The 20,514-nt window shown below is 38.8% G+C and overlaps 1 protein-coding gene across 1 annotated transcript; it reads left to right on the top strand.

Annotated features, from left to right (window-relative positions):
* The first annotated feature begins 6,947 nt into the window (after window positions 1-6,947).
* On the top strand, window positions 6,948-18,725 carry LOC127439017 (SWI/SNF-related matrix-associated actin-dependent regulator of chromatin subfamily D member 1-like). The gene is made up of 13 exons (XM_051694994.1): window positions 6,948-7,177; window positions 9,257-9,429; window positions 9,574-9,616; window positions 9,823-9,945; window positions 10,179-10,301; window positions 12,134-12,250; window positions 12,393-12,494; window positions 12,710-12,871; window positions 13,807-13,904; window positions 13,987-14,122; window positions 16,895-17,017; window positions 17,297-17,398; window positions 17,519-18,725. The coding sequence occupies exons 1-13, from the start codon at window positions 6,980-6,982 to the stop codon at window positions 17,570-17,572; spliced, it is 1,554 nt and encodes a 517-aa protein (XP_051550954.1). The 5' UTR covers window positions 6,948-6,979; the 3' UTR covers window positions 17,573-18,725.
* The last annotated feature ends 1,789 nt before the right edge of the window (window positions 18,726-20,514 follow it).

Below are 20,514 nucleotides of genomic sequence, written 5' to 3'. Positions count from 1 at the left end.
GTAAAGACGCTGACTACCACCCCTGGAGTCACGAGTTTGAATCCAGGGCGTGCTGAGTGACTCAAGCCAGGTCTCCTAAGCAACCAAATTGGCCCGGTTGCTAGGGAGGGTAGAGTCACATGGGGTAACCTCCTCATGGTCACTATAATGTGGTTCTCGCTCTTGGTGGGGCGTGTGGTGAGTTGTGTGTGGATGCCGCAGAGAATAGCGTGAAGCCTCCACACGCGCTATGTCTCCACAGTAACACTCAACAAACCAAGTGATAAGATGTGTGGATTGACTGTCTCAGATGCGGAGGCAACTGAGATTTGTCCTCCGCTACCGGATTGAGGCGAGTCACTACACCACCACAAGGACTTAGAGGGCATTGGGAATTCCAAATTGGGGAGAAAAGGGGAGGGGAAAAAAATTAACGAAACACGAGCATGGATTTTACACAGTACTCGTTCTTTCGAGTAATATAAAAGATTCGTTCAAAAAAAACGAATCGTTCGTGAACGACCCATCAACTAGTGCCCTTGAGAGTTCCTTTATGTCATCCAAATGCATAACTATATACGTGTATAATCTTGGTATCTCCAGCAAACACAGAATGTTCCCCTAATGTTAGCGTTTGGTTCCCGTTTGGTTAACTGTTTTGGAAACCAATCTCCAATGTTCTAGGAACAATAATCCCCAATAATCTTAAACTAATGTTCCCAGTGCATGGCTGTAGGCTGGGCAAGTAGTTGTCTCTTCATTGGACCAGGAGGCGGGTGTCAGAAGTTTTTAGAGGGCACATTGAAAATCTATGGGTGCAATGCCCCCCAAGCCCCCCATTAGACCCGGCAATGTCCCAGAACTTTCTGGGAACCAAAGGTTGTTTGCTGGGTCAGAGTTGCTCTTTTGCATGCCAAATGTGAACAGTCACAAAGATAGCATAGTACATTTCTGTCAGTCCATTGAACCGTCAAGCAGGTGTTTAATTGCCATATATATGCACCTGCAGATCATGAGCCAGAGCATCTGATAATCATAATGTGGAACATGAGCGACTTCCTCCTGCATGAAGTGGAGCATGTTTTATGGTTTGTGCTGAATAAGTCTAAATGATTGACCATACTGATGCTAGCGCCCTTGTCCATTTCTGAACAGTTCATAGCAGTTCACTATGTAAAGTTGTGCAATATACTGTATGTCACTCTGTTTCATCGAACGAGTTTATTTGAGTTCATCCAGGGCCGTAAATACCATAGACATTGAAGGGGACATGCACCCCCCATGAGTGGTCTACTGATATGAGTTTTTCCTATGGTTGATTATTAAATTATTACATTTGGTAGTCATTTACCAATCCTGAATAAGTGGTTACATCCTTGAGTTCATCCCATTTGTACTCACTCACTGAAAATGAGTTCCATGTGAAGCACATTTGCCAATGATTCATTTAACCCATCTGTCAGAAAGTTCCTCCCTCGTGCAAATTTATCTTGACGGATCTCGTGGCACATTTAGAAGCTGCAGCCGTTTGACACTGATAAGAGTGTCATCACACGCTTTAAGAGGATTAATTACTTCCGAGACAAGCGGGTTTTAACCGGGTCGACCGGAGATAATTCAGTTACTTTTTATGCGAAGTTTGTGCACATCCATCAGCCTGATAAAGAAAGTACCGAATCCGATAACGACTGTCAAACATTACTCGATTTGTCAGTAGTTATGTTGTGCATACGATGCAGTCTGATTGGCGAGACAGTAAAGCCAAGAGCTTAGGAATAAAACGTGCTGTTGTTGTTTTATCTCTGTCGTTTTGTCCATAACTGGGTCAGAAATTAGGGTGGGCTCAGGGCATAAATGCCCCCACAATTTTAAATGTTGGGTCAAAAAAATGCACTCGTAATGAACTCCTCTGTTTGTTTGTTTGTTTGTTTTTTATTTGTAACAATCTGATATAGTTCATTATATTCTAGGCCTAGTTATGCATTTTAGCCCTTGTTAACTTTAATGAACTAAATTGAAATATTTCACCTGAAAGGATGGCACCCAGTATATTTTTATTGAGTTAGAAAACAAATTGCCCCCATACAGGAAAAACAAATGCCCCTGAGAATGAAATGCAGGGGACACATATTGACCCCTAATGGTAAAGTTAATTTCTAATTAACTTTGAAAACTCCTTTTTTATTTTCCTAAAATCAACGTTTTCCAAAGTAATGGAGAGCGTTTCGAAAGTCTCAGTTTTAAGTGGAGGAAAATGCTGTTCTAGTGTAAATGAGAAGCAAAAACGTTGCAAAATCAGTGCGCTTTCAAAATGAAATTTGTGTCTTTTTGGGGGGGGGGATTTTTCCCCTTTTTCTCCCAAGTTGGAATGCCCAATTCCCAATGCGCTCTAAGTCCTCGTGGTCACATAGTGATTTGCCTCAGTCCAGGTGGCGGAGGACGAATCCCAGTTGCCTCTGCGTCTGAGACAGTCAACCTGCACATCTTATCATGTGGCTTGTTGAGCACGTTGCCACGGAGACATAGCGCGTGTGGAGGCTTCACGCCATCCACCGTGGCAACCACGCTCAATTCACCATGCACCCCACCGAGAACAAACCACATTATAGCGACCACGAGGAGGTTACCCCATGTGACTCTACCCTCCCTAGCAACCGGGCCAATTTGGTTGCTTAGGAGACCTGGCTGGAGTCACTCAGCATGCCCTGGGATTCGAACTAGCGAACTCCAGGGGTGGTAGCCAGCGTATTTTACCACTGAGCTACCCAGGCCCCAATTTGCGTCTTTTTTAAATTCCTTTATAGACCCCGTGAAATGGTTTGACAAGCGCAGTTTTCTTTCCTGTGTTGACGTATTTCCTGTTGAAACAGGAAGTTAGGTGGGACGGTTTATATATATATATATATATATCTATAGTTATAAATAGCCAATAGCCTTTAGTTTACAGCCCATGATTGGCTACTTGCTTTTATTTGGCAGTGGAAATAGGGGGCATCTTGAATTAATTTTATTGGACAATAATTTGTATACGCCCATGAGTGCAAGATGATGTCATCGATATTTTTGTATCTGTTTGACCCGAAGAAAATTCAGTTTTTTTTTTTGTTGTTTTTTTTCACCTTTTAGCTGTATACTAGCTAAACTCAAAGCTAATAGACGTGGATGACAAAACATTGATTTTGATTTCATGGGCTTTGTGTGAGAGGCTTAGAAGAATGAATGACATTTGGCAACACTTTATGAAATTTTCCTAACCTTCATTAATAAATCATTAACAGATATTACCTTATGTAATGCGATCATTAGGTAATTTACATTTAAATGTCATACATTTTATGTTACAATGTTATGTGTATACTATTCACATTCAAATGTGGATGAACTATTGATCTGTTAAGCTTTATGTAATGTTTGTTTTTTATTAATATTAATGAAAAGTATTATGAAGTGGTATTCTTTATTCTCCTGCAACATGACAAAATATTTTAATCATATCACTATCTCTTATGTAAATTAACACCTCTCTTTGCAGCTTTATTTGCAAACCTGAGTGAAATGTTACTTAAAGAACATGTTTTTTGCAGTGTAGGTTTTTCCATTTGTGTTTCACCTCTGACTCTTGTTGTTTGACATTCAATCACTTTAAGTCATCGTTGTCCGCATTCATTTACCATTCTGCCTTTAACCGTATATTAACTGAAGTCAATCTCAGAGACATCTGTGGACAGATCTGCTCATGGTGATTTTCTGACCTGTGACCTAAGGCAAGTAGAGTTGCAAAAGTAAAAGAATGACATTTTGTTTAATTTGTAGACTGAAGTGTTTGACAGAATATATTTACCTTGACTTTTCCACTCTAACACTTGAGGTGTAAAGGACTGTAAAAGTAAAGTTCTAGTTTCAACATTCAAAGGAAACCCAATCATTTCATACACTTGCAAAGTAACTGCTTCTTACAATATTAAGATAACGTAATATGCACAGTGGCGTAGCCAAGGGTGGGCTGAAATTAGACCCTGGCCAACCCAGAATATTCGAGATTATTCTTTGACTTCAAGTATATTTATAAAAACGTTTAAAAATGCATAAATTCTGAAAGTTGCGCAAGGCAAAAGTGCGAGCGCAAGGCGATAGTCTGTGTTCTGCAACTGCTACTGGGTCCTTGAATAACGTATAATGTGCCAGTAAGGGCAACAGGTGGAGTTTCTGGTGCCCCCCTAGGGAGTTGGTGCCCTAACCAGACTGTGTAATCAGTGGCGGGTTTAGGCAAGTTGCCCAGGGCGGCATCTTGCGGGGGGAGGGTGGCATGAGGCACCCACACAGACCCTCCACCCCCTGCTCTGAAGGCTGACAGAGACCCAGTAAAACGTTAAACCCCGGGGCCCCGGAGCACCTTAATACAGCTCTGGGCGTTGCCAGAAAATTGCTTTTGGGTGGGCCTCAATAAAAATGGATGGGCCAAGATTTCGCTCCATTTTTTTTTTAACCAGATTTTCCTTAACAACAGAGAAGCGGTGCATTCAAAAAGTTCTTTCACACTTTCAGAAATCAGAATGTATGCATTTTAAACCATTTTATTAAGTCAAAGAATAAGCTCTAATATTCTGGGTGTGCTCTTGGCTATGCCACTGATGGCGCTACTGTAAAAAAGGTAATTAATGAATAAAATATTGTTTAAATATGGGTTTCATTTTAAACCCAGTCCTGTCTTTAACACAAGTTACAGAAAATATTGACATTGACTTGAAGTGAATCCTTTTATAGCTAGAACATTTGAACACTTCTTTTTTAATGAGGTTTTAGTCGTAGGTGTTAAAGACAGCATGAGGAATGTTCTAGTGACCTGAGCTTGAAGTGGGTGTTTTCGTACCACATGAAGTGATGTTTCAAATCTTTTTTTGTTAATTGTCAAAAGTGTGGGCAGAAGGCAAACCTCTTTTTATATGCAGTACAAATGGTCTCAGTAACATTGAGAAAACCCACTTCAGATTTCTCTGATTCTGACCTGGAACTCAGATCTCAATCTCAACTAGATCACACTAATCACAATCATAAGATGAATAAACCACCTTCTACTCAATTACTTAAGTAACATATGTTTCAAGTTCTAAAGATCAAATGAAAATGAGCTTTTTTTTTTTTTTTTTAGCTCAGCAGCTGCTGCTTTTACTTATCCTGTATGGAGAAGAGCAATAATAACAACAACGATAAATCCCTCCATTTATGATCCACAGAAGAGAGAAAACTTGGAACGGGTTTGTAACAACATAGCTGAGGTGAGTAACTGACCGAATTTTCCTTAATTTTTTTGGGTGAACAATCCCTTACCCTAACCCTAATGATTCAGTCTTACATTTATCCACAACTGTGTCTGTATGGATTCAGCTATATATGATGCATTAAAAACAAAGCATTTATTTGAAAATGGTTGGTTGTAAATGACACCTGATGGAGATATATTTGATGCTCCATTTACTAACCCATTTGGCATATCATGCTCAAACATACACTGATCCTCATAGATATCCTGTACATCCATATACATCTGAACAGTAAATTCTGGTATTGATTTTTGTCTGTGCTTATGGGAACAGAGTTTAATGATGCAAATGATGTGTGAATTATGAGCCCTGGCAGAGACTGCAGAAAGCTGCTTCTTTTTAATCAACCGCAGTGAAGCAGAGTGCTTACCAATGTGTGTGTGTGTGTGTGTGTGTGTGTGTGTGTGTGTGTAAATCTGTGCATGAGGACTAAATGTCACAATGAAGGACATACAGAGAGAGGTTGAAAAAGAGGGAATGGTTTCAAATGCTTAAGAAATGAAGAATGTTTTATATTGAGCATGAATGTCATAAATGATTCAGTAAAAGGACAAGAAAAGTACGTTTGAAGTCTGGTTGAGAGCTTATGTTACATCAAACCTGCTAGAAATGTGCACTTATTTTTATTAGAGACTTTAGTCCGCTTAAAATACCAGTCATGCCACTTTCCAATTAAACAGATGTTGAAACAATTATTATTATTATTATTATTATTATTATTATTATTATGGTGTTTGTCTCCCCCTTGCGGACATTGATGTTAGTTCCACTCATTTGTGCCCTGGATCATGGGCGTAGAATACACGGGGGATGAGGGGGACGTGTCACTTTCAATAAAACCAAAGTTTGTCCCCCGCAATTATTCACAGGGCAAATGTGTTTACGCTGTGTCTTTCATAAAGCAAATGTCTAAATGTGTAAATGCAAAAGTTAAAATGTACTGGTCAATCATGTAATTAATCCAATAAAAAAATGTTTGCAACTGAGAACCTTAAAAAATATATATGTTATATATATATATATATATATGTGTGTGTGTGTGTGTGTGTGTGTGTGTGTGTGTGTTCATCTCGCGCTAATCGTTCTGTCTCCCTCACTTTTGAAATGATTGCTACACCCCTGCCACGTATACATCAACTTTGCTCTTTTTATTTTTTTATATGAGTCATATTTTTATAAACACATAAGTAAATAAAACATTCTTTTAATTTATATTTCTGACTGGATGCTATTCAATGCCAATATGTTTTATACTTCTATACTATGATACGATTCTATTCGCATGAAGGCCTTTCCATACTGACCAAAGCTATATCCATATATTAAATAAATATTATTTATTACTAATAATTTTTTTTTTTTTTTTTTTTTTTTTATAGATTTAGTACATGAAAAATTGAATAAAAATACGCTTTTTATATTCTTTTATGAAATTAAATTACAATATAATGGAATATCAAATTACAAAAAAAATACATTATAAATAAATATATCTGTAGAATAAACGAATTGTTTAAATAACAGAGCCTGGGCTGAAGATGACGTCAGTGCGCCAAATGGGATCCCTCCTCACTGAATCTCGCGATATTTGGTCACCGGTTTGAAGGATAGCCGTGGTGCTTTTGAACTCTCGCGAGACTCGCTCAGTCTCAGCGGTGCTCTGTTTGCGGCTGGAGAAGATGGCTGCGCGTGGAGGTTATCAGCCTGCGACACCGGGTGGCGGCGGCGGGGCAGTAGCAGCAGCAGCAATGGGACCCGGGCCGCCGGTGGCCGGTGCAGGGCCCGGTATGGGTCCCGGTACCCCAGCAGGACGGATGGGACCCGGCGGTCCGCAGAACCACATGTACCGATCACCGATGCCTGGGCCCGGATACCCGGTAAGGCGCGCGGAGAACAAAGAGCCAGCTTATGAATCCGAAGGGGGTTTCTTTTAAATGTTTTCTTACGGGATTTGTGATTTTATTTAATGTGTAAAACTCTGACACTCAAAATACTGAAATGTGGTATGCATTCTTATTATTAGCGCGTGCAAAGCATCAACCCATCTAACAATGTATGGTTCTTAGAACGTTTTAGAAACGTTTTATTTTTATTTTAACAAAATAAAACCTATACAGAACGTTCCTAGAACGTTAGGAGTTGGTTCCCCAAAATATATCTAAGTGGGAACCATACACTGCCGTTTAGGGAATGGTCTGTGTTTGCCTGGAGTGCGATCAGACGAGGAAAACAAATGAGCATTTTGACTCCTTTTGAAAGCGATATTGAGCATAAATTGCGTTTTTTATGGGTTGTGTAATTGGTTAGGCCTAAAGAGGATCACAGTATTTTGATGCATTTGGTTGCATTGATGTATATGTTGCCTTTTTGGATTTTCAGTAGTGATGGGCGAGTGTACACTTATTTAACCCTTGTGCATCAATTTAAAGTTACTCAGAGGTCCTTAGAGGACAAAAATGTCAGCATCAAAAAACTGTCATAATAATATATTAATATTATTTTCCACTTTCAATTTGTAAATTATTTTAACCAACATCAGTCCTGATCATAACATCAGGATTTTAACCCTTTAAATGCCAGTTTGTTTATATAATGCCACTGTTGTTTTTTTACACACACGCACAAATTTCTCAATACACACATACAAAACACACACTGACATCCATACCAGCACACACACACAATTTTATCTGCATTATTTATTCAATTGTCCTGCAGTGCTCTATAATACAGAAAACAAAAAATAGGGGAAAAGCTTGTATTTGCTCCATAGGCTAAACATGAGAAAAATGGTGCCATCTGGAGGAAAATATTAAAAATTTACATTTTGAAGCCAGCGCTCTGTAATGAAAGCATAATATCATATAATTCATGATTTTATGCTTTAATGGCACTGGGATCAAATATTGCAGTTTTAATGGGTTTCAATGGGGACGTTTTTGTCCTGAAGGTCCTGAGTGTAACTATTTTGTGTATTATAGATTTATTATAGGAACTGAGGTTAAAATATCAAAATTCCCCCCAAAAATACACACCTTTGGCAAAATGTATGCTGTTGGCATTAACACAAAGGTTAATATTCGATCCGATACCAAGTAATATCAAGGCCATATCGCAAAATCGCAGATTCCGATACAAATACCGCTACATTTGTTAAATACTTTTTCTTTCTCGGGACAAAATGGGTCATTTTAGCTATTATTTCTAAAAGATATTATTGTATACATTTATAGGCTTAAATGGAATATTATAGGACTTCTGTTTTGTTTATCATTTATTAACATTATTATTAACTAATTTACTATTTAGTATTACTGTTTATTAGGGCTGCAACTAACGATTATTTTGATAATCGATTAATCTAACGATTATTCGGCGATTATTGCAACGATTACTCGTTAGCTCTTAACCGATTATTCAGCTTGTGCCCAGACTTAAAAGGTTGTATTAAATGTGCTTACTAAAATAAAGAGGACAAAATCATCTTTTAAAAATACCTCTAAATGACATTCACTGAATTAAAGGGAAAAATACTTTTTATTGTTTAATTCAGTAAAAAATTAACTGCAAAAATTCCTGTTGTTATCAAGTGTATTTGTCTTGTTTTCCATTTAAAATTGTCTAAAAATCCTTAAAACACGATATATATACTTGAGAAGCAACATATAAGATATTTAGACTTGCTTTAAGAGAATGTCTCTTAAATTTACGTGTATTTTGTATATAAGCGTATTTCTTCACTTGGTTATACTTCTGCGAGTGCAGTAAAGACAAAATATACTTATATTCAAGATCTATTCTCTAAAAGCAAGTCTAAATATCTTATATGCTGCTTCTCAGGTCAGTGCATCATTAGAGTTTAATGTGATCTCATGTTACGATAAATGAGATCAAACGACTATTCGACAGCAACATTTTTGTCGACACATTTTTTATAGTTTATCTAAACCCTATAGAGACCAGGAATGCCTCCAGCGAGTCGTATGACACCTCAGGGACCACCAATGGGACCCCCGGGTTACGGGTCCAGTCCAGTGTCCCGCCCAGGCATGCCAGTCATGGACCCGTCCCGCAAGAGACCGGCGCCAACTCAGATCCAACAGGTCCAGCAACAGAATCGCAACCAACAGTAAGACCATCTCTACAGATTTAATGATTTTAAATGCATTTACTTGTTAGTGAGTAAATTAAATAATTTCTGTTTGAAGCTGCTCTCATTACGTGGGTTTTTTGGTCTTTCAACCCCTCATGATGCTGTATCTTTCTGTTTTAGTGCCAAGAAGAAGAAAATGGCAGATAAAATTCTACCTCAAAGAGTAAGTGCCCATAAAATCTATTATTTTTAGTCTTCAAATAAGCCTATTAATATGTAGCTAATGCAACTAGTTTTTCAACCAAACACTCTTGATACAAACCTGAAGTTGCTTGCGAAAGCCCTTTATAATTTGAAATAAAATTTGATGGATATTTCCTGTTTTCATGGTCATTGTACAGATAAATGGTTATTTATTGTGTGTTTCAGATTAGAGAACTTGTTCCCGAGTCTCAGGCGTACATGGATCTGCTGGCATTTGAGCGTAAACTCGATCAAACCATCATGCGCAAGAGACTCGATATTCAGGAAGCTCTCAAGAGACCCATCAAGGTAAAGCTGAATTGCTGCGCGAACAGGGCCGGTACTATGAATTGACCTCTGGAAGGGATTTTGATCTTTAAGCCCCAAGTATTCTTTAATCAGACACGGATGCTCAGGATGCATGATGCAAATTGCGTTATCAATAGAGTGTTGTGTGACCCGATTTCCATCATTGTACTTGAGCTGTTTCTTGTGAATTTTATTTGTTAAAATATTGGCACTTAATAACTTGTTCTGTGCAGCAAAAACGAAAGCTACGTATATTTATCTCCAACACCTTCAATCCGGCCAAACCCGATGCTGAGGACGGAGAGGGAACCGTTGCGTCCTGGGAGCTGCGTGTGGAGGGGCGACTTCTAGAGGATGTAAGCGAAATTCTCACATTTCATTGTCTTTAATAAGAGGTGTTTGCTTGAGCAAGGCGCCACTATTACTATTGCTCTGACCTTTGTTTTGGATTTTTCAAAAATCTCAAACTGTTCGTCCGCCAAAACGTTGGCGCATAACTTATCCTGCACTGTTTGTTGTACACCCATGAATGAGGTGCCAAATCAACCAGTTTAGTGAGAGAGGTGTGCTATGACTTTTATAGTACAGTGTTTGCCCAGTGGGTGAAAAATGCCCATAGACTTAACACTGAAAAGGGAGCAGATGGGTTCATAGCTATGGAACAGAAAATTTTAGAGACATGGGGGTTTTGTAACACTCTTGCATCCACCCACAACAACCTTGCAACCACCAAGGGCACCATATCTTGGCACCAGAAAGTTTTTGAGACAAGAGGGTGGCCTCTTTTCACTTGGGACTATACGGCAAGTTTAGTGACAATTTAGCAACCACCCAGAACAACCTAGCAACCGCATGGCAACGCCCTAACAACCACCAAGAGAACCATTTCTTGGCACCAGAATGTCATAGAAACATGGGGGTGGCCTCTCTTTAATTCAGACAATAAAGCAACCTACCAACCACATAGCAACGCCCCAGCAACCGCAAGGGCACCATATCTTGGCTCCAGAATATCGTATAGACAAGAGGGTGGCCTCTTTTTACTTGGCACTATACGGCAAGTTTAGTGACATCCTAGCAACCACCCAACTTAACCTAGCAATGCCCTAGCAACCTCCCAGAGCATCTTGACTTGGTACCAGAACGTAGTAGAGATACGGGGGTGGCCTCTTTTCACTAGGGACAGTAAGGCAAGTTTAGTGACACCCTAGCAACCACATAGCAACACCCTAGTAACCACCAATTGCAACATGTCTTGGCACCGAAATGAAGTAGAGACATGGAGATGGCCTCTTTTCACTTGGGACAGTAAGGCAAGTTTAGTGACAACCAAACATCAACACCCGAGAGCACCATATCTTGGCACCAGAGTGTCATAGAGACATGGGGGTGGCCTCTCTTCACTTGGGACATTAAGGCAAGTTTAGTGACAACAAAACAGCAACACTCGAAAGCACCATATCTTGGCACCAGAATGTTATAGAGACATGGGGGTGGTCTCTTTTCACTTGGGACAGTAAAGCAAGTTTAGTGACACCCGAGAGCACCATATCTTGGCACCAGAATGTCATAGAGACATGGGGGTGGCCTCTTTTCACTTGGGACATTAAGGCAAGTTTAGTGACAACAAAACAGCAACACCTGAAAGCACCATATCTTGGCACCAGAATGTCATAGAGACATGGGGGTGGCCTCTTTTCACTTGGGACATTAAGGCAAGTTTAGTGACAACAAAACAGCAACACCTGAAAGCACCATATCTTGGCACCAGAATGTCATAGAGACATGGGGGTGGCCTCTTTTCACTTGGGACATTAAGGCAAGTTTAGTGCCAATCAAATGGCAACACACGAGAACACCATATCTTGGCACCAGAATGTCGTAGAGACATGGGGGTGGCCTCTTTTCACTTGGGACAGTAAGGCAAGCTTAGTGACACCCGAGAGCACCATATCTTGGCACCAGAATGTCATAGAGACATAGGGGTGGCCTCTTTTCACTTGGGACAGTAAGGCAAGCTTAGTGACAACCAAGTAACCACATAGCAACACCCTAACAACCACCAAAGGCACCATATCTCAGCAACAGAGCGCTGTAGAGACACGAGGGTGGACTTGTTTGACTCCTTGGTGGGACGTTGTGGGGGTGAGCTCTTATCTCACTAAACGTTTCTCTTTGTGTCTCTCAGACTGCTGTGTCCAAATATGAAGCCACCAAACAAAAGAGGAAGTTCTCCTCTTTTTTTAAGTCTTTAGTGATCGAGTTGGACAAAGACTTGTATGGACCCGACAATCATTTGGTGGAGGTGAGATTTCTCTAAATTTAATACCTACAGTAGAGTCCTCATCAACTGTTCTCTGGACTCTTGTCTTGAGAAATAAACTGAACATTTATCTAATTCTAAGACCATGTCAGATGTTGGAGTTTTCAGTGTTTATTGTTTTCAGTGGCACAGAACAGCTACGACTCAGGAAACGGATGGATTTCAGGTGAAGAGACCCGGTGATGTTGGTGTGCACTGTACTGTACTGCTCATGCTCGACTACCAGGTGAGAACAGATATTTACCGAAGTATAATACCTGCCTATGCTGAAAGAGATTTTAAAACAAAAATGGGAAAGCCATGGGAAGTTTGTAAGAAACCTCCACCAGATGGCACAATTCCAGTTTGATAAACTTCTCCATTGGCTGTTACCCAGAATACACATTGTTGATTCAGTCAAACTTTGAATCTTTGTTATGGGAAACCGCAATCTCTTTCCAGCCTCCTCAGTTTAAGTTGGACCCCAGACTGGCACGGTTGTTGGGCATCCACACTCAGACTCGACCCGTGATCATTCAGGCTCTGTGGCAGTATGTGAAGACCCATAAACTGCAGGACCCTCATGAGCGAGAGTTCATCAACTGTGATAAATATCTCCAACAGGTAATGACTGAAAGACTTCATATTTGATTCTTACTTCAATAAACTAAGATAAAATTCAGTACTTTTAAGATTAGTTGGATTTAAAGAGCATTTTCAAGAATTTAGTGTGTATAATTTTTATAAGTGTACTATAAACTTCGAAGTAGTTGCACAGAGGCAGGTTTTTGACTTTCGGCATTGGATGCATATTGCTTTTTCTTACCAATAAACGACCACTTAGATGAGAAGGGGCTGTCCAGTCCAACATATAAAGCACTTTATGTGACATTTCAGGGCATTTAATCAATCCGAAATCAATGATACCACAATTTCAGACTGTTTAGCAACAAAATGGCAGTTTATTTAAACAAATACACAGATTTCTCAGAAAAAAAATGTAACGGAAGAATTAGTGGAAAATCAGGTTAAAGGTCTTGCCATTTTTATTTGCAGTATACATCAGATAGTCTAAGCAATCTGTAGGTGTGCAATCTGAGGCTGAGAGTTAAATACATTTTAATAAATTGTATTGCGCTATTTTCATTTGACTTGACTTCTCTCAATAGTTTTTGTATTGTGTTGTATTTATTGTTTTTAATTGTCTGTAATTATGTCGGCATGATGAAGCCAACATACTGTTATTGTACAAACTTTGTTTAGGGTTTTTTCAAAATGAAACCAAGACCAACATTTCAAAACACCAATTCCTCCTAGAGCTTTCAAGTTACATCCACCAAACTTGGCACATAACTTTAGACTGTTCTGGAATAGAGTGCTATGTCTGTTCTTGCTGATCTGACATATGGTTTTCGCACAGTGGATGATCAAAAATGGGATTGATACTGTACATATATATATATTATCTAAAACCATATCCTTTAACCAGAAGAGTATTTCTAATGGTAATGATTTTAGAACCATCTTTATTTAAATAATCATCATTGTTCCCGTTTCAGATCTTTGAGTCCCCGAGGATGAAGTTCTCAGAGATCCCTCAGCGTCTGCATGCGCTACTGATGCCCCCTGAGCCAATCATCATCAGCCACGTCATAAGGTACCCATCGTCAACATGTCACTCAAAGTCACTTTTACCAACTTCTATGAAGTGCAGTCTAAACTTTAACTTTCTGTCTCAGCGTGGATCCCAACGATCAGAAGAAGACGGCGTGTTATGATATTGATGTCGAGGTGGACGACACGCTGAAGACGCAGATGAACTCTTTCCTGCTGTCAACAGCCAGTCAACAAGAGATTGCAGGCCTCGACAACAAGGTATAAAAAGTTAAAAACTTTCAAGCTTGGTTTTCTTTGCATTCAAACAGTTTAAACCTGCTTGGCTGCAGTGGTTGCTTGGTTGACGTGATGGTACCTCTGATTGAAAAAAAAAAAAAATCCACTATTTAAACCATTGAAGAGCAAATACATAAGTACCATCAAAACACAAAAAATATTGCCCAGCCGTGTCGGTGACTGTGATTTGTCTTTGTTCAGGCTGTATAAACAGCCCTTGAAGTGTTCAGTGTTTCACTGCAGGAACAAGAGCTATTGTTCGCCTTCACTCTGAAGATCTGCAGTGGTGTTTTGTCTAGCTGTTCCAGTTCATAGCGAATCAAAGTGACTCTTGGCAACATGCAGATCTGAATGTTTTTGGTTGCTTTTGTTGTGGAGAAATGCACACAAACGAGGAGGATGAAAGCCTCCTTCAAAGTGCTCATGGAAAAAATGTCCTGGTTTTTGTCACCTCTGGTCATGCATATATTCTTAAGAATCTTTTGTAGCCTAGTAATGACGTCAGAGTTAGCAATCATAGACAACATGTTGCCACAATGACTCCATGCTAGATATAGCTGTGTTTTTTTTTCAGCATGGTTGAATCATTACAAATGGGTGAAAACTCAGACCTTTGGTTCCCTCTAAAAACGTTTAGATGGCAAAACATTTTCTCATAAAATTAGAATTAACAACATGTGCAGCAACAAAGCAACTGGAAGTCATACATTTTTAGTGAGAGTTGGTTATTTGAGGCGACAGTTGCCAACAAAGTTAAGCAGTTGAGTTCAGCTTTATGCAAATAAATAATGACATGATGCAACAACAACTACCAATGGGAGTGTAGGCAATGAAGCTCACGTGATTCAACTGATATAGAGCGCAACAGTCTAGCCAGAAAGTAAAAGTCCTATTTATTTTTGTCACAGGGCAACTGATTATTAACGCTAACTTATTAACCTTTAAAGACAGATCTACCGTGAGCTATATATATATGACCTATATATATGTGTGTGTGTGTGTGTGTGTGTGTGTATATATATATATATATATATATATATATATATATATATATAGGTTGTTAATCAATGGTATATGCTTCTGCTGAAGTCATCAGTCCATGTTATTTCAATTACATTTTTACAAAATCGTGTTTAAAAGCAGAATTCCTTTTGAAGAACTACACTACCCATAATCCTGAAGAGAGATCCACCAATCATGGTATTGTGGCCTACAAAGTGCACTAAAAGAGCTCTGCAGCTCCGCCCACTCCCATGATGCAATATAGTCGCTCCCCCAACACTCTACTCCCACAACTACTTATATATTTGTATATCTGAATATAGCTGCTTAGTTTGGTTTATGGCTTACTACTCTTTTATTAGGATTTTATTAAATACCTATTGAAGAAATGAATGGAAAAAATACTTCCAAAACCAAGATGGCTGATAAAGTGGGTGAGCACTGTTGGGCACTTATGTTGCGCTAGGTAGCCCCACACACACTGAAGTCTGATTGGTTCAGTCCTGCTCCCAATAGTTTAGTAGTAGTTGTGTATTGAACATCAAATATGCTCTGATTGGCAGGTTGTGTCGCACACCATTTTCCCTATGAAATGTTCTGTTTTCACAGCATTGTTTGTTGCTGGAAACGGTCGCATCATGTCTGGTTAGTGCACAGTGTAGTTTACATTTTCAAATATTTTTAAGTGAAGTTGGGTGAATATTGTGTAAAATGAATGTCTAGTTCATTTAAAAATGATTATTTAAACTTCTCTGCATCTCAGTTGCTGTCATTAAATTGTATTTTATACCACCATCGGCTACTCTGCTTGCTAAATATTGGTATTCGCCAAAAAAAACAATTGACCACTAGAGTTTGTTTGTTTGTAGGGGTGCAAATAGTAGTAAACCAACAGCAGAACAAAAGCTGTAGACGTCCACACCAAATGCTGAAAGGGCTTATATTTCCAAGTAGCTTTGGTGCGTAAGCTCAAAAAATCATACTGTGGTCCGAAAGAGAGGGGAAGCTCGCACACAATGTGTAGAAAAAAACAATTTTTAGTGTATTGAGAGGCCAAAAAGTGCTCCGTGCAAAGACAAAACACTTTCGATTTACATTGTCATCAGTGTCATCGTCATCAGTTTGTAGGGGTGCACCAATATTTTAATTTTTGCCAATACGATAACCGATAACTCATTGTATTTGGAAGCTGATAACCAATATTTATACATATAAGCCTAAATCTGGATATAAATCTACATTTTGTACAATTTATAATAAACTTTGTGAGTTGCGTTTATAAAAGCAGTGCTTTATCCTTAAGTCAAATCAGTCAAAAGACTACAATAAGGAATGCAAACAAGTTTCAAACTTGTGTAATATATCGACCCAGTGTTTTTATCAAACCCTTAATGATAACTTCCAAATTCACATTCATCGGCCGACACCAATATGGCCGCTGATAAATCATGCATACTTATTTGTTAGGGTTGATTCTTGTGTTGACTTAAAATCCTAATTAGACTCAATGGCTCCTCTGTGAACTTCCACACAAGTAAACTTGACCAATTTTTGATTTCCTCCTTTGACCCAGTTACATCACCGGTTATCTTGCAACAGTCTCATTCTCCGTTTGTCTTCTGTCAGTCGTTGACCTTTGTATTTACTGACACTATCTTGATAAATGTAACAGCTTTGTAATCTAATTACAGTAAGCACAAGAAAAGCACAGTGATCTAATTACAGTGTTGTTTTATTTGCTCTTGTCTTCAGATTCATGAGACCATTGAAACCATTAACCAGCTGAAGACTCAGAGGGAGTTCATGTTGAGTTTTGCTCGAGATCCGCAGGGCTTCATCAACGACTGGCTGCAGTCACAGTGCAGAGACCTGAAGGTGAGAACAAACTTGCCCACCAATCAGCTTTCAGCTCCAACATTTGACTTAAATCTGACATCTTAGAGTGCAAATTTTATGACTGTATTCCCCTTACAAAAAGTACTGTGGTTGAACCGGTGTAGTTTATAAGGCACCTTACATTTTTCATTCACTAATAGTCAGAAGGGGTTGTTTAACCTTTGCTCGAGCTGTAGTCAGTCTGTCTCTGTATGTTTGCTCAGTTGAGTGTTCGTTACTGGACTAATAATGACTTTGGGGGGTTGGGGTTGTTTTCAGTCGATGACGGATGTGGTTGGAAACCCGGAGGAGGAGAGGAGAGCCGAGTTCTACTTCCAGCCCTGGGCTCAAGAGGCCGTCTGCCGTTATTTCTATTCAAAGGTGAAGCTGCTTGTGTTTCGCCACTGAAATTTGTGTAATCTCAAATATTAAATACATGTTAAAGTTTTCATGTTGAAACAACAGAATTAACATATCTCTTGCGATACCTCTTTCTCTCAGGTCCAACAACGGCGACAGGAGCTGGAACAGGCTCTTGGCATCAGAAACACATAAGCCTGTGTTTGTTTCGACAGGACCAGAGAGGATTCTGGGTAGCAAATATCCTGCGGCAGACCTTGATCACTACAGTTGTATTAGTTTATCTTCTGTTGTCCTGCTGTAGCTGCCCAAGATACCCCTATCTAAGAATTACCATATTTTGATTGTGACTTGGGCCAAATTGACACCCCTTAAAATTCTGCCGTCGTCCATGTTTTTACCTCTTTAATCCAAGCTTCCCAATGCAGTTGGTGATGAAAGTGTTTTCAAGGTGATTCGTTTTCCAACCAAACTGGCACACTTTGTTGGAAGTTTTCGTAAAAAATGTAACGTCAAGCATAAATTCCTCTGCAATCACACATCGCTTAGAGATATACTAATGTTGCTGAATTCCCTACAAACGAATCTGCAAGAATACATTTTCGATGGGGTCATTATTTTATTTTTTTATTTTTTTTGTAATAATAAATTTTGTCTTTGATATTTTAATGTTCTCATAATATGAACTATATGAAGATCTAGTGTAGTCAAGTGTAAATGACGATTATGGATGTAGTTTAGAGGAAGTTCCTTGAACAATTCTGCTGCCGTTAAGGAAATCCTGTTGGTCAAGACCCAAGTTGGTTTTCCGAAGTTTCAGAAATCAAGCAGTTGTTTTAGTGTGGCGTTTGTTAACGAAAGAGGCTCCACAAGTTTTGTCGTACTGCTGATCGACCTCTGACGGTACAGTAATTCCACTCTTACCTCGGCTTGATTTACTGGTAAACATATATGGAGAATTACTTCTAAGATTTGATGAATAATGTGATAAAGTAATTATAGTCTATATAGTCGACTTCAGTGTGAAACGACAATATGGAAAACCCACCAATGCAAATATTAATAGTTCATGGCTCCATTAAAAAAAAACATTTTATAGATGCGCTGAAGATGCTAGACCATGGGTTCTCGCACAAGTTATTTAAAGCATTTAAAAGTCAAGTGCTTAAGACTTTAACATTATGAGTAGTTAAACTTTTAACTACGTGTCTTTTTCTGAAGTCATGAGATGCATTTTCGAGATCCATTTTATATCTTGTTTTTTTTTTTTTCTTTAATGGACCAATTATTATTGTATTTCTCTGTTAGCCCTTGTGTTATAATAAAGATTATCTTGTATTGATGCTCATCCATGTCAAGTACAATTCAGTGTTTCAGACTTAATCTCTCTTATTTTTTTTTTTCTCAAAGTGATGAAAAGAAGGCTTAACTTTACCTCTATGCTGGTAGCGATGAACGCGTTCAAAATTAGAACGCTAACGTGAGGTGATTTTTCAGAATGCAGTCTGTCGAGGTTCGCCTCGCGCAAAGTCAGGGCCATTTCTGAGCATATGGGGGCCCTAAGGGAAATATTACTTGGAGCCGTCCCGTCCCCGGATCCAGGCCCACCCAAGGAGGACACCACAATGCAGTCTTATTCAAATATTAGCTAAAAATACGCAGGACACAACTTCAAAACATTAGCTAACTAATTGTTGCAATTTAATACATGACAACAAACAAATACCATCTAATACCAGTGGTCTGGCTGCATTTCTACTCTACTTTTGTCCGCTCCTGACTTTTAGGTGTGCTTCATGATGACGAAAAACCCTTTGAGCTTGCACGTGCCTGTCACATCTAGCTACAACTCTCTCTTTGCAGTTAAATTCTCCCTTCCCTCTCGGGCCACAAGGGGGCCACCTGTAACTGTCTAATAGACCAATCCCATTGTTTAAAAATAATTTAGCGTATGCGCAGTAAGTGGTGGCATAAATCTGGAATCCGGTGTTAGATTTGATAGATTAGACAATCAAATGAAAGTACGACAGAAAAACAACAAAAGAACAGACATATTGTTTGCAATACAATTATTATAATGATATGAGTTGATACAAAATATTTAATGATGTTCGCTATAAATGTTTGCTGCAAAGCCGTGAGTTGAAATCTCATTCCAGTCAGCTCTGTTGATGGCTTGAAGCCACAGCCGTCTACGTGAGCCCTCAAAATCATTTTTTAACAACTGAATCTGATAGAAGTTTACTGTTTGCGCATGGTTTTTGCCGCAACTTCCATGTGTGACGCAAGCGGTGACATTGCCATGGATTGGTCTATAAAGCCATAACAGCTGCCCGAGTCTTACTCGCAGCTTTTATTATATTTAAAAATTTAAAAACGATCTTGCTTTGCGGGGCCCCCTGGTGGCTTGGGGACCTGAAGCAGCCGCATATACTGCTTATAGCTAGAAACGTCTCAACGCAAAGTTAACCATATCTATGTTTTTTTTTATATTTAGATGCTTGTTTTTGTCAATGTAATATGTAAATCAATATATACAGTGATAATTTATTATAATTTGCAAACTTAAGTTGAATCGATACAGATCCTAACGGAAAAAGCACTCGAACTGCTAACTATTGCTATGGTTACCACCTCAGACTTACGAGACTAAAATGTGTGCGTCTGTTTTTGTTAAAAATCGCTAACTTAAAGCATTAGGTTACTTAAAGGTTATAATTTTGATTGTTATGTATAATTAAAGTGTTCATGTACTTTTTCATGTCAAACCTATCCCCTTACTCTTTTATGAGGTGGTGGGGGCATTCATGACTTTATCTAGTGAAATTCTACTTAATTTACAACCTGAATAAGAAAATGGTTCCTAATAATAAAGTATATGTTAATGTGCCGTAATTGCGTCATGAGTTGCGCGCACATGAGGTATGATGAGCCAATAGACCATTTATTTATTTTTTATTAGAATAATGCAAACTGTACAACAAGAGTACACATAACAATACATGTCAGGGGTTAATATTAGATATTACATGAAAAAAGCAACAAAAGAAAAAACTACATTAAAAAAAAGAGTTTGTACATAGTAAATAATTGCATAGCTCGTATTGCTTTCAATAGACTAGACCATATTTATGCTA

The sequence above is a fragment of the Myxocyprinus asiaticus genome, chromosome 50 (assembly GCF_019703515.2).
Source record: "Myxocyprinus asiaticus isolate MX2 ecotype Aquarium Trade chromosome 50, UBuf_Myxa_2, whole genome shotgun sequence".
Classification (NCBI taxonomy): Eukaryota; Metazoa; Chordata; class Actinopteri; order Cypriniformes; family Catostomidae; genus Myxocyprinus; species Myxocyprinus asiaticus.
This window is presented reverse-complemented; position numbering and strand designations above follow the sequence as displayed.